Source organism: Bactrocera dorsalis, chromosome 1 (assembly GCF_023373825.1).
Source record: "Bactrocera dorsalis isolate Fly_Bdor chromosome 1, ASM2337382v1, whole genome shotgun sequence".
NCBI lineage: Eukaryota > Metazoa > Arthropoda > Insecta > Diptera > Tephritidae > Bactrocera > Bactrocera dorsalis.
This window is the reverse complement of record NC_064303.1, coordinates 91580849-91596478: the sequence shown is the minus strand read 5'-3', so window position 1 is coordinate 91596478 and position 15630 is coordinate 91580849. Positions and strand designations below refer to the sequence as shown.

Here is a 15630-nt window from a genome sequence, read left to right as displayed (position 1 = left end):
TCGAGCCCTTACTTAAGTATTATAGAATTCATCAAGCATCTCAAAGTACTAGCTACAAGCTCTCTCTTCATATATTGAATACTTACTTAGATATCGATATTATCGAGCTATCCAAGATAATACGAAAGAAGTTAATTTAACCGACGCAATCTCCTTATGATCGACGTATCCATCATTTTGAACCGAAGCTACTAACTCTCTATTCATATTGTTAGGTTATAAAAAACAGATCGGTCTATTAGCACTTAATTCTGGATAGCCCAACAATTTGTAGAAGCAGGTTCAAGGCTCTAGGTTCATTATACGTGGACAGTGATCACATCACTCAGTCGCACCCAGCCGGCTCCTGGAATTGTTAAGGATGCTGACTATATCTCACAATAGACCGTAGTAATTTTTCACTAGCTATCTATTAGCAGGTAGAGAAGCATACTATATTCAAACTAAATTTTTCCTCTCTAAGTCTCTAATCTCCTGGTATGATCTCAAATATGAAAATCTTTCACTCACTTATTTATTGTTGTTGTAAGAAGCGAACTCTACTTAGGTGACCTCGAAAGTTCAATGGTTACAGCACAATTCTTTTTTTGAAGTCGGTTTTTTTTTTTTTATCAAACTCGCAAGACTCAAAAAATCGCTGAGTTACGTTACTAAGTATTAGTTTACCGACCGGACACTCACAAATTTTTAAGGCGTCTTATCAAAATGTCTCGAAAAACTGCTCATAAAGCTACCAACAGAATTTCACCCGATTATCCAGCAAAATTTGTTGTTTATCCTTCACAATATCTAGCATAATAATCACATTGGAACTCTCAACTTATTTTTAGTTTTTATGAGACCTCACTAAAATGCTAAATCAGCTCAGAAAATGTTTAGAAAAAAAGTTTGATTGTTATCTCATTTGAACTGAGAAGACCTCTGTATAAACTTACGAACTCTTTGAACCATCTCAAACTGTGGAGAATCAAGCTAAAAACTAGTATAAAATAACTAAAGTCTAATAATTAAATATAATTAAATATAAAGTTCAAATTGATATATTTGACGAATCGTGTTCAAACTGATAACTGGTATAAAGTTAAATTTTTTATAAAAAACTGGTATAATTAAATAAATGATTTCTTCCAACGTTATACATAACTTACATAAAAAGCCTGCAAATCGCTTTCTTTTGCGATTTGCGGTTAAACAGAAAACTGGTATAAAGTAAAGTTTTTGTTAAAACTGGTATAATAAAATAAAGTATTTATTCCAATGATATACATGATAAATAACCGTAAAACAAACAATTGATATAAAATTAAAACATCTATTTAGTATTTAAACTGGTATAATTATGTCAAATATGCTGAAATCTTAATATCTTCGATGTACATAATAAACTGTCGTAAAGAAAAACTGGCATAAAATAAATAAAATGGTTTAATAAACAATTTTTTTTATAAACTGGCATAAATATTTAAAAAAGCTTTAATCGATAAATATAAAATACTTAAACTGGTATAGTTAACAAAAATACGATTCAATCGATGTAACTGCGATGTACGTAAAAAATACGGTAAAGCGAATAAGTGGTATAAAACAAATAAAAAGGTAGCGTATAACTGGTACAAAATAAATAAAATGGTAAAAATAAATGTAATAATATTATAAACTGATATTAATATATAGAAGATGCTTAAATCGATATATCTGCGATACACATGATAAATTTCGTCAAAATAAATAACTGGTATAAAATAAATAGAAGGTTATAAACTGGTATAATGTCACAGAAAGTTGTTTAAGCTATATATTTAATAAATTACGTCAAAACATGTAACTGGTATAAAATAAATATCAGGCTATAAACTGGTATAATTTCATAGAAAGTGGTTTAAACTATATGTCTGATAAATTTTGATCAATATAAAAACTGGTATAAATATAAATTGCCTTAGAACATCTATATTTAAACCATATTTTGTCTAAATATTACATGGCGTAAAATAAATATTTAATAAACATAATATAAATCAATAATATGCAATAACAAGCATAAAAGATACTGCACAAACATTGCTGTCATTAACGTCAAATCATTTGATAGCTAAAAATCATATCAGATCCTTTTTAAATAATCGGCTTACTAATTTTTTAATAACTATAATTCTTAATCTTATTCATTCCATTTGCGAAAATTATATAAAAAAAGAAAATTCCATTTGCACTTGCGCCACTTGGCCCACAGCGCGAGTTAAAAAAAGCTCGACTTTCGACAAAACCTCCCAGTGCTTTGCAAGGATTAACAAAAACCAGCAGGCATTAACTCGTACACACACATACAAATTACAATTATTAATGTATATGCTTAGTAAGTACATGCTTTAAAGGACCAGAGCAAGTACATATGCGCAAAAAATATAATGGACGGCACACTTGTAATCGGATTAAATGTGCAGGCACTGACGGCCACCCAACATACATACACACACATCGTTGTGACCGGTTACTATAATAAAGCAAATGCAAATATATGTGTATGTATGTATGTGAAACAAAAAAATATTGCATTTACATAAACACATACATACATATGTGCTACACAAATACATAATGCATTAAAGCCTGCTTTGTTTAAATTCACTTAGGAGTATTTTTGGTGGGTCCATGGCAGCACCCACCACCGGCGACGAAAGATGACCCGCATAATGATCATCACATATGTGTATGTGTACTTACACAAGCGCCAACATGACAGTCACGTCAATCATTTAGAACCATATTTCCATTTTTTGGGCCCCCTACAACAACACTGACCGGCCAGTTTTAAGCAATTTTCTCTGCTTTGTTTGGGACGAACATTTACGATGAGAGAGCTGAAAGGCAACAACTGTGTTGAGTTTTGCTGATATGACTGTAGACATGTTTGCAATTATTTTTTGTGTTAGAATAAATTTCATTTTATTTATAACTGTGCCTGCACTTAAATATACAATAAATAAATATGTGAATTTGCAACAAAAATTATTCTTCTTTACTATTCATAAATATAAAGAGAAATATGTATATGTGTGTGTACTCATGTATTTATTTAGCAGAAGAGTTGTCCTTCAACCATAATGACACCATACGTATTTAAGACTGTAGGCCCCTGCTAGCATGGCAACTAACTTAAGTGCAGGCACAAACAAAGTACAAATGCTGCAAAGAAACGCCCATTGTGCTTTGCACTCGTTCGCCATACTCTTTGCGAAAGCGCTTTGTAGGTGACTATTTGAATGTATAATATTTAAAATGTCAACAGCGTTGAGTGCCGGCTCGGCAGGACTTTTAAAAATTTCAAAAAAAAAAATTGCAGCTTGACAGCGGAATGAAAGCTTTCAGGGAAGATAGTATGGGCCACATGGGAAACAATAAAGCTGAAGCATACGTACGACAAACTGCTTATGCATTGCTGGTACTTCCGAAAGTCGAAATGGAAACTTAAATATCAGCAAAACATTTTGTTTTGTTCTATAGACATCAGAAGGCTCTTAGTATACTCGTTATTGCACTAAATATTATGTCACGTGCTTATTTAGTTTCAGTTTTTGATGGACAATAGAAATGTGTTACTTATGACTCTAGAGCGCAAAGTGAAAGCACAATTTCATTTATTTCTATTAATAAAAGTAACGTTACTTCATACACTAACAGTGTTTCACTCAGATTGCGGTTATCGGAATGATGACATATACTCTTTGAGTTCTAATTTTATCTCCGAACAGCATCACCTGTCTACCTGAGTAAAATCTTTGAAAATTTTCTAAATATTCACTATAGTTAAAGTGTCAACGGAAAAATGTGAAGATTTTTGTCATAATCTCTTGGTATATTGCCATGCTAGGGTCGTAACATCTTCTACATACTGTTTGTTACTTCAAATATCAATAAATTTTCCATTCATAGAATCTTAACCCAGAGTGTGCATAGTGACTCCTACACTTCATACGAGGTGTGTACAGAAAAATATGGAAATGTCAAAATTCCGCGTTTTCAGAGAGTCCAATTGAGAAAATTTTTAATCTATGAATTTATATCATTCCATTTTCATTTCATTACCAGCTGTATTCATTGCTTTTTTGTCTGTTGCAGCCGCTAAGGTTAGACGTGTTTTTACGAGCTTGGCGATTTTCGTTTGTTAAAAACTCACACTTCGTTGCTTGTTCGTGAATTTTTCCAAAAACAATACTAAAATGATGCCCAGCATCCACACTCGGCAGATGGGGCTGACTTTTTTCTATTTCCAAAAATAAAGAGTTTAAAGTTCATCATTCATAAACAGTTTATGGGTTATCGTTTTTTCAAAGATCATTAAAAATCGCCGAAAGAGCTAAAGCTATCTCAAAAATCGAGTTTCAGACGTGTTTCGACTGTTAGAAGAAGTGCTGGTATAAGTCCTTAATAACGAGTGGGGACTATTTGGAAGACAACAGCATTAATGTAGACGAGTGATTAAATATATTTTATCAACGAAATTTTCTTTTATAAAAGATATTTTTTCATACTTTAAAAAAGTTTTCTGTATTTAATTCACAAATTACCTTTAAATGCTTTAGACACGTTTAAGGCATCTCTAGCACAACATTGATTTCAGAACCCCAATAAAAAAGTATACAAATCAGCTGGAGAGGTTTAACTCTATCTCGCACACACAATGTTGCCCAAATGAATCTTCAGTTCCAGGCTTAGTATATGAGGTAGATTGAAAAGTCAGCGTCCTACTATAGTACAACACCCTTTTTTATCAAAATTCGTTTTTTTTTTATTCAACATAGTTCAAGGATAATACACGGATTATAGCGACCCCTCAACTTTTCGATACAATTTATCTGATACGATTTGTTCTCAGCTTCAAAAAAGGTCTTAGTTGCGGTCAGCTCTTCATTCGTCGAAAACTTCTTTCAAGCGAGCATTCTTTTGAGATCTGAGAACAAGAAATAGTCACTAAGAGTGAGCTCTCGAGATTGCGGTGGATGCGGTAGCAATTCGAAGCCAATTTATAGATTTTTGTCATCATTGTTACTCACTTGTGACACGATGCATTGCCTTGACGAAGCGGAATTTTATTTTTTCACAGTGCGGCCGTTTTATGGCGATTTCGTCTCAGCTGGTCCAATCACGCTACGTATTAATCACTTTTAATGGTCCCTCCGTTTTCGAGTTAGTCAGTAAAAAATATTCCATGCGCATCCCAGTTGCGTATTTTCACACTTTGGAGAGTGTTCATCGTGTGCAGTCCATTCGATAGGACTTCGGAGTGAAATGGTGGAACCATAACTCATTCATTGTCACATATCGATGCAAAAACTCGGCTTTATTGCGCCTGAACATCTCCAAACACTGCTTCAAACTATCAACTCGTCATTTTTTTTGGCCAAAAGCGGCACCTACTTTGTACAGAGCTTTATCATATCCAAATGTTAGTGGATGATATGATATAGACATACAGTTGATAAATTTAGAGTGCCTGCTATATGCAACAGCTTCACTTTAGGGTCATCCAAAACTATTTTGTGGACTTTTTTCATGTTTTCGTCGGCAAAAATCTCTTTTGAGCGTACACTGCGTTCACCATATGCGGTACGCATTTCACTTCATCTAAACTTGGCATACCAATCCTTGTTTGTTGATTTTCCTGGTGCAGTTTTCGGAAACTCGTCATCAATGCAAGTTTTTGCTTCAACTTATTTCCAAAAATGCTGTATTTAATCAGCACGCGAAATTCCTTTTTTTTTAATTTTTTACAATAACATAAGTTGCTACGCCAAATGTAAAATTTATAATCGTAGCTTTTATGTGTTAGGCCAGGAACTTTTCAATTCTAGCGGTATATAATGCTCATCATGGAGCTTGAGCGCTCACCGTCAGTTTAGATTCTGATTTCGATAAATGATAACTTTTTTTGTAAAGTATTATATTGAATTTTTTAGTTCGACAATGATCTAGTATTGGCATTTCGTCAATTCTTCAGTATTGCTACTGTCAAAAAATTACCAAAAAACAAAATTTTGGTAATTATTTCAATGTTCATATGTTATTCTCTCTGCCCTACAACTGAGGTTTCGTGAACTAGTGAGGCTAAAACTGTGGAACTACCAGCAATAAAAAATGACGTTGTTAGTATGTTAAAGCTGTTACTCCACCTATTGCTTTGGATTTGGAGAGAAAAAAAAAACAAATCAGTTTTTTTTTTTAAAGTGAACGATTTAGAAAATTTTGCAAAATGAATATCTATATATTTATTAAGAATAAAATTTTTTTAATATGAATCAAAGGTGAGCTATGGACAGATATAAGGCGCATAATAAATTTGATTTGTATTTTTATAATAAATATAACAAATTTTATTTATTAAAAAAAAAATAATAATTATAGTCTACTAAAAAAAACCGATTACAAATACTTCCCCCAACTGTTGTTACACTCAGACTTTTGGCAAACACTTGGTAATTGAAAGCAGCTCTAATGGAAAAAATTATACACTTTTCTGCTCTATTTCTTGTGTATATGTATGTATGCATAGGTGTGTGTAGTTAATTGCGGCGATTACAATTAAACCATAAGCCACACAGAAATAATTATTTGCTCTGTTTTTTTTTTCTTCTTTTTTTTGTGGTGAGTAATACTTACGATGTTTGTTCGAAAAGTATGGTGAATTAAAAATTGCATACGCCTCATAGATTCAAATTAACAAAAAATGTATTTATTGTATTTTTATATTAAATAGTTGAATGTCAATACAGAAGAAGAAGATGAAGTTGAATGTCATTCACAGCATCCATTCACAGCGATATTCGTACTTCAATTCTTCTTTTCGATATTAAGGACTTTGAGAATAAGTATCACCCTCTAATGCTTCTTTCTTTAAACATCTAAAGGAAACCAAGGCACGTACAAAGTGAGGTCTTTTCATCAATGGAATGGAATTTATCTAATTGAGAATCTGTTATGCTTCAAACATACTTTCTTCACATCCTTCTTGCTTTTCACCAGATCTTGAAATGCTGGCGTATTCGGGCACATCTTCGTGTAGGTTATACTACTTGTAAAGATATTTTTTACTTAGGTTATACTCGGCAATACCTCCACAACTTTTTCAACATCAAAAAGCTTTCTATAACACTCAAATATAAAAACAATGGATTTTTTGTAATCAATGGAAACGCAAGTTCAATATTTCATTGCATTGCACTAGTTACCGATCTCTACACAAATGAGGCCACGATCGGTCAGTTTTAATATGAAAGTGTGCTAAAAAGTAGTAGCTAAGCCGATTTCAGAGCTTAAGAAGGTATTCTAAGCTGATTCTAAAGACGATATTCAAATATTTTTCCAAGAAAACCACTTTCTTACAATTATTTTTTAACAATATACTATACGGCTAATAAATCATACGCCAGATATGCTATACTACTCATGTGTAAAAGTCCACGCAAGTGAGGAAAGTTCTCTGACCGCCATTCACTTGAAAGTGGCCAGAAACGATTCTTTTACATATGGGTCGAGTAGCTCACAACTTCCGGTCTTTGACCAAGTATCCTCTGGGTAGCCAAAGCACATCCGTTCGAAGGCGACCTAAAGTCATAAGACGAACCCTCCTTCCTCAGGAGTGCGTGCTGGGTTTGGGACCCACCACGTATAAAACACCCCAATGAAAATGGATGATTGATTTTTTCTTCTAAATATCCTAAATTCTAAACATCTTGATCCGTACAATATCATGGTGGTAGAAAACTCGAAGCTTAATTCATTATACTTTGATATCACTAGAGTGTCAGCTACCTCAACCGAACTCATGTTATGAATTTGTTTGTTATTGCCATTCATAAGATCGTCCTGATCTAAAAGATAAAATTGATTTTCATTAAATTTTCTTATAAATGCCAAAACTGCAGTCACTCAAAATGTTGTGTCTCAGCGATTCGAGTCCGAAAGTCACAAAATTCATGCTCGTAAGATTTGCAGGTTAGGTTTAACTAGAAACTATTGTTTGTATTATAAAGGTTGCCTTGAATATCAATATATAGACATTTTCAGCCAAGTTGGCGGAGGAATCATAGCTGTTTTGCAATAATTCTACAATAACCACGAAAGCTGACGCGCTGAACTAGTGCTATGCCTGTCTGCCTCTCTTTCTTAATATTGGATGATTGTATGAAGTCCAATACAACAACAATATAGTATGGAATTTGATTCACGTGTCATGCGATATTTGAGATTTCATCATTCTTTTCGAACAAACCTCATAAAATTTTTGTTGATACATACTTGTATATATAAATTATATATGTATATGGTATGTATATATGCTATACATATTCTCTCACACCAATATACATACTTTGTCACATTATGGCAGCAGCGCAGTTTTCGCCACCACACTCTTGCTCATCGCCTGTCTCCGCCCACATGACCACCCACTCTTCGTGTTCTTTCTCATTTCTCTTATGATTTCATTACTTCTAAAACATAAATCTCTATCCTCAATGTCTCGCTACAATTAAAGCATGCAATTAGATTGAATTTTGTCTATGTATAAGTGCATACATACATACTTTGTATATTATTTATTAACTCTGAGTCGCTGTAGTGATACCACAATGCATTGCGCTGACTTAAACGCTAATACAATAATGTCATTAATTAATACACACACACAACGCTTACGCTATGACGAGCGTCTAGCGTGACAAATAATTCGCTGGTGCGCAAATTAATAAGCGCGTTGTTACCGCAAAGTCTCGATTTCGCCGCAGCACTTTTAATTTTCCCATTGAAGTTCTCATTTAAGTTTAGTTTGTATTTGTTGTTGTTATTGCTAACCGCATTGCATTTTCGCAAAGTTTTTTTTTCTGTAATTTATTTTTATTGTATTTTTATTGTAATTTTCTCGATACTAGCCTATTTTGATGCATTTCCTTTCATTAATTATTTACATTAATCTATAATTACTCAGTTTATTTATGTAAGTAGCATTTAGCATATTTTTGTATGATTTTTTTATACCCGTACACTTTGTATGTATGTTTATATGTATTTGTTTTATGACATATTATTTTGTTCTTTTTGAAATTTTACAACTTAAACTGCAAATAGCAAAAATAATTTTTTTGTAAATGTAAATAATCCAATTGGGTGTGTGTTTTCTTCTATGTTTATTTTTATATTCGTTGAACATTTTTTGGTATGTCTCTATGATTGACTCTGTGGTCATGTATAAAAACCAAAAACCAAAAAAAAAACCTAAATCAATATCAAAATCATAAAACCACAAACAAATTCAAACAAAAACCAAAAATCCAAAATACAAAAACCTTTGATAAACCAAAAACAAAAAAAAAACACATAAAATGGAAATATCAGGACTAAATTTCCCACCGGATCACAGTGTCACAACCGCATCTCTATCGGCCGCTGCCGCCGCCGCCACCGCCGCCGCCAACCATGCCACAGCCGGTGCAGCTGATGCGTCTGGCCAGCCCAGCAACACTGTTGGCAATGGACTACTCTCAGCTCGATCCATTCCGATGCAGAACCTGGTAACGCTGGCCGCACTAGGCGCGCACAACTATTCACCCAATCAAGCGCTGCAGTCACACAGTCACCTCGTCGCCTCATCACAACAACAACAACAACAGACTCAACACCAACAACAACAACAACGTCAAATACACGGCCTGTCGTATGCCCCCGCACAGGCGTTGAGCGCCAGCAATCAAGCGCAGGCGCAAGCGCATATGGCCCATCTACTACAAACGCCCCTAACTATGACTGCACAGCTAACCGGAGCCACCGCTGCCAATCTTTGTAAGTATGAGCCAACTGCCAGTATGAAAATGGGGTCTGTATTTATTGAATAGTCTTACATAATATGGTGTTATATATATAATGTGTGTAGTTGAAGCATAAAGCGCTAAACTCGTATTTAAGCAATTTTGAGAAGTCAATTTTTTTAAAACAACCCAACACAACTTAACTTTTAGAACAGCTCAACTTTAAACACTGCTAAATTTTGAAAACAAACTTACTTTGAACAAAATTCAACTTTGAAAACAACTCAATTTTGGCAACAACTCAACTCTGAAAACAACTAAACTTTGACAACAACTCAACTTTGACAACAACTCAATTTTGAAAACAATTCAACTTTGACAACAACTCAACTTTGACAACAACTCAACTTTGACAACAACTCAACTTTAAACATAATTCAACTTTGATAACAATTCAACTTTAACAACAACTCAACTTTTGAAAAATTTCAACTTTGAGCACAACTCAACTTTGAACACAACAGAACTTCGAACACACAACTTAACTTTGAACACAACTGAACTTTGAACACAACTTTACTTTGACAACAACTCAACTCTGAAAACAACTCAACTTTGAAAACAACTCAACTTTGAAAACAACTCAACTTTTTACAAAAACTTAACTTTAAAAACAATTCAACTTTGAAAACAACTCAACTTCGATAACAACTAAACTTTAAAAGCAACTCAACTTTGAACACAACTGTACTTTGACAACAACACAACCTTAAAAAACAACAATTAAACTTTGAAAACAACTCAACGTTGCTTTAATTCGAGTTTAGCTTTTATGACTTTCCCGTCTCATACTCGTGATTGTTCTTAACGTTTCCTAGTTGTGCACCGCATGTAATATTTAGTTGGAAAAAATATTATTTGGGTTCCTCATTAACACTGCATCTTATTAGAAAATTTAGTTTTTGTTTGTTCCTGCTTGAGTTTAGCACATTTGCATGTCTTAAAATATGTAATAACGTTCATACAAACAAATAATAAAAGCTATAACTGTATAATATTCAAACATGTAATAAATGTCTCCAACTAGTTGAGGTCACATACAATATTATTTGTTTCGAAAAGGAGGTCCACGTAGTAACACCAATAATACATATCAGAAAAAGGTTATTCAGAGATTGCTACTAAAACTAGATGAGTTATCAGGACCAAAGTAGTACCGCTTAGAAGTGGAAAATCACGAAATCTTAAATATTTCCCAAGCACCTAATTCATATAATCATAAAATGGCAGTGATAACTAAAATTATCATCTTTTGATCAGTTGTAAGGTTTGTCAACCGAAATACAAATAAAACCAAACTACAAAGAGGACCCTAGGGTATGCCACTTTTTCCCATTTGGTCTTCATATACCACAATAATACGAGGCATGACAATTAAGTAATGAGACTGATTCCATAAAAACCGTATATTTGAAAATTATTCTACAACTCTGCCATCCCCTACAAAGTAGTCCCCTTGGGCAACTATACAGCGATTCCAGCGCGTTTTCCATGCTTCGTAACATTTCTGGAACGTTTCGACTGGGATGTCCGCGAGTACCCTCGTCACGGCGGCCTGGATGTCCGTAATCGACTCAAAAGGGGTTCCTTTGACCACCGATTTTGTTTAGGAAACAAAAAAAGTCACAGGGTGACATGTCGGCGAATAAGGCGGCTGTTGCAACACGGCGATCCCTTTAGAGGTCAAATACTGGCACACGCTGAGGGCGGTGTGGCGCGCGTTATCGTGATGAAGGATCCAGCTACGACCGATGTCTGGACGCACCCTGTTGACTCGTTTTCGCAATCTTTCGAGTACTTGGTAATAGTAGACTTGATTCACAGTTTTCCCCGGTGGAACGAATTTTTTGTGGACGATTCCACGTTGCGCATTCGCGTCAGCCCGCACCTCGACTGGTCTCCCACTCCGCGCCTCGTCTTCCACTCTTTCACGCAAGGTCACAGGTTTACCACAAGCGCGGCAATAAAATCAGTCTCATTACTTAATTGCCAAACCCCGTAATTATTAAAATATTAAATATAACCATAATTCCAAAGCTGAGTTTCAAACTTACGTATTTTTCGAAACTTGATAGGTTTTTGTAAAGGGTGCTGTTTTTCGACATTTAAACATGTTTTGAAGTAGTCAGGGATGGCTTAATGTTCAAAGGGTCTTATAGATACATATGAATTAGTTGATAATAATTAAGGATCGGAGTTGAACAAGAATTGTCAGAACCTTTTATCAATGAGTTGAGATCTCTAAAGCTCAAAAGCTTCTCGTTCAGGAATTTTTGTCCATAAGTTAAGTTTTCCAAAGCCCAAAATCTTCGCTTTCGGAAATTTTTATTAATGAGTTGAGATCTCTGAAGCTCAAAAGCTTCTCGTTCAGGAATATTTATTAATGAGTTGAGATCTCTGAAGCTCAAAATCTTCTCCTTCAGAAATTTTTAGTAATAGGTTGAGACCTCTAAAGCCCCAAATCTTCTCGTTCAGGAATTTTTAGTAATTAGATGAGATCTCCAAAGACCAACATATTCTGGTTCTTACGAGAAATGCTGAACATAACATAGATCTGAATTATAACATAGATCCTTTGGAATACTCTCGACTACAGTAGCCAACTTCAAGCCATAGTGTCTCGTTAAACACACTCCACACTCCCTTCTCTTTAAAGAGAGTACTCTCTCTGGCCACTTTCTTTTAGTGTGGTGTATAAAAATTCCATAAGGACTTTATTGCTTAATTAGCTAAGAATCTAAGAATTTATATATTATATTCCCAAATGGTCCAGTGAATTCAGTTCACTTTATTAGGCACGATCAAGTTTTTTAAATCATATACTTTGGCAAGGAAAGGCAACAAAAATAAGCACCCTTTACGCGTCGTATGCAGCTACAGCAATATGGTTATACAATAAAACCACAAAAAAGAAGAAAACGGTATACAAAATTTTAACAAATATTCTGCCTAACACAAAGCAAAGGATGACAAACTGTTCATAGAATTTTTTTTATAAAAAAAATTAAAATAATATTTTTAACGTACAACAAAAAGGCTGAACTAGCTGTTGACAACCATATTGAATATAACAAAAAAGTTGCATAAATTCATAGAGATAAACGCCCATAAAACCAAACTATAGGTCGATATTAAGCAACGACTTAAAAAGAAAATGGTTAGTTTCAATAAAAATATAATATATATCGTCAGCTAAAATGCAAAACAAGTTATCATCAAAAAAATCGAAATTTAGTTTTTTATTACTTACGAATCACTACAATATATTATATGTATATATGTAGCATAAAATTTTCAGCTTCAGCCTTCAGATATAACCGAAATATAACCGAAACATAACCAATATATAACCATTTTATAACCGAAAGGCAAATTTTGTTTCAATATGAGTGGTTTCTGTTTTAACGTTTTTCCTTCGCCTGTAAACGGATGAAACTTCCGCCGGCAGATATAACCAATAAATAACCAATAAGTAACCAATATATAACCATTTTATAACCAATACACACATTTTGTTTCAATATGAGTGGTTTCTATTATATCGTATTTTCTTCCCCAGCAAACATATGAAAAGTGATGTTACGTTATTTTGCATTTTAGGTGGCAATGTATACTATATATATTCACGACATGTAGGCGCATAAGCAGGTGTATCGAATCATGCGCACCCAGCAAGAAAATTATGTATCGCCCTCAGTGCATGTTTCCCTACTTTTATTGAAGGTGTTGTAGTCAACTCCTATTTGTACGTCTATGTATACCTATGTATGTTAATGTCTTTACATAGCTATATATGTCTGTATGTACCGTGAATTTGTGTAGCTCTGATATTTCTCAAACAGACATTTGTGGATGATATGTTGCGAAATCAGTGAGCTCGTGTATACAAACTGAACAAACATGGTGTTTTCAGCGGAAAAATTATGAAAATATTTAAATTTGGATTTTCTAAGCATTTAAGTAATATTTTTTATGTTTTATTATGCGAAAAATTTTATTTAGGGCCCGGTGGAGAAAGCCTTACCTCACCCTATGCACCGACACTAAGCCCCTTAACTAACGGTGCCGCCTTTGCAACAACTGCTACACCACTAACCACCACAGCACTGCAGGCCGCGGCAGCAGGCGTCGCTGGGAAACAAGTCGAAGGTGAGTTGACATCAATTTATAACTAAAATAATATTCATTTTATAGTAAATTAATTTTGAAAAAAAATATTTTGAAGCAAACCAGCACTTACACTAATACATATACATATGTTCAACTCTCTGCAGGACCGGATGGCAGTAATCTTTTCATTTACCATCTACCTCAGGAATTCAACGACACTGATCTCGCATCCACATTTCTACCATTCGGCAATGTGCTGTCCGCCAAAGTGTTCATCGACAAGCAAACTAATCTGTCCAAATGTTTCGGTTTTGTATCCTACGATAATCCGCTCTCCGCGGGCGCAGCCATACAGGCAATGCATGGTTTCCAAATCGGCACCAAACGCTTGAAAGTACAACTAAAACGCTCCAAGGACGCAGCTAAGCCATATTGAAGTAGCTAAAGCATAGTCGCCGGCAGCTAATGTGTGACAATGCGGATGATAAATGAGACGTTGAAGCGGAAGAGCAGTAGAAGAAAAAGAGTATAGCCTGCAGCGACAAATAAACCAAAGGCCCCCAAATTTTCATAGTGAAAATAAAAGTTCAAGTCAAAGTGCTTAAAAGCACACTTACATACATACATACATACATGCATATATTTAAATATAAAGACCAAAGAAAGAGCTTAAACTAAAACAAAGCAAGCAAAAACTGTTAGGGAAGTAACTTTCCTCAAGCATGGTTACATTCAAACAAATTTGCTGAATTGTTTAGGGATAAATTAAAAAGCAAAATAAAAGGCAAACTAAAATGTTGTTTTTGTTTTTGTATGTAAACTGTAACTATACAAATATATGCAGCAACAATTGTTATATCTAGTATATTATACATATATAGTAATATTTACAAAAGTCCATATTTACAAAGAAAAAATTGTTCTTGTAATTAAATGTACTATAATTACACCTTCATTGTGTAAGATTTGTTATAAAACATATTTTTTGTTTCAAAAGTCATTATTCGCAAATTTAAATATATAGTTTATTATTAACAGTGCTATCACATAGATCGACTCACAATTCCTCAGTGCCTCGAAGCAAGAAGAAAAATACGCCCTGCAGCTAACTAAAGACATATTTAAAGAAAAGGTGTAGAGAACGTTAGGGCTATAGTTAGGATAGTCTCAAGACCAAAGTTGCTATAATTTTGATTTATTTCTTCAACATCTGAAACAAAATTTTTGTTAATAAATAGTCACAAGACAAAATTTACTATAATTTTGATTTTTTTCGAAACTACTTTTTGTAAAAAAATATTGTCAAGATTTGATTGATTTTTTTTCAAAACCACTTTTTTTTAACTTACAATCTCAAAACCAAATTTGCTATAATTTTAATTTTTTGTTTTCAAAACCACTTTTTGTAAACAAATATTGTCAGAACCGAATTTGCTATAACTTTGGTTTTTTTTTCAAAACCACTTTTTGTTAACAAATAGTCTCAATACCCATTTTGCTATAATTGATTTTTTTCAAAACCACTTTTTTTTAACAAACAATCTCAAGACCGAATTTGCTATAATTTTGATTTATTTTTTCAAAAGCAATTTCTGTAAAAAAAATAATTTCAATACCAACTTTGCTATAATTTTAATTTTTTTTTTTCAAAACCATTTTT

General features: G+C 33.7%; 1 protein-coding gene across 9 annotated transcripts in view; it reads left to right on the top strand.

Moving 5' to 3' along the window:
- Positions 1–15155, top strand: part of LOC105223796 (CUGBP Elav-like family member 1) — a 202682-nt gene extending 187527 nt beyond the window's left edge. For 7 of the 9 annotated variants that reach the window (XM_049446804.1, XM_049446803.1, XM_011201646.4 and 4 more), the window contains 3 exons: positions 9391–9834; positions 13863–14009; positions 14135–15155. In XM_049446804.1, the coding sequence (XP_049302761.1) occupies positions 9391–9834; positions 13863–14009; positions 14135–14406 (863 nt within the window). In that variant the 3' untranslated portion in view covers positions 14407–15155. Of the gene's footprint in view, positions 1–9390; positions 9835–13862; positions 14010–14134 lie in introns of those variants that run through there. The other 2 variants (XM_011201647.4, XM_049446807.1) reach the window with 2 other exon arrangements.
- The last annotated feature ends 475 nt before the right edge of the window (positions 15156–15630 follow it).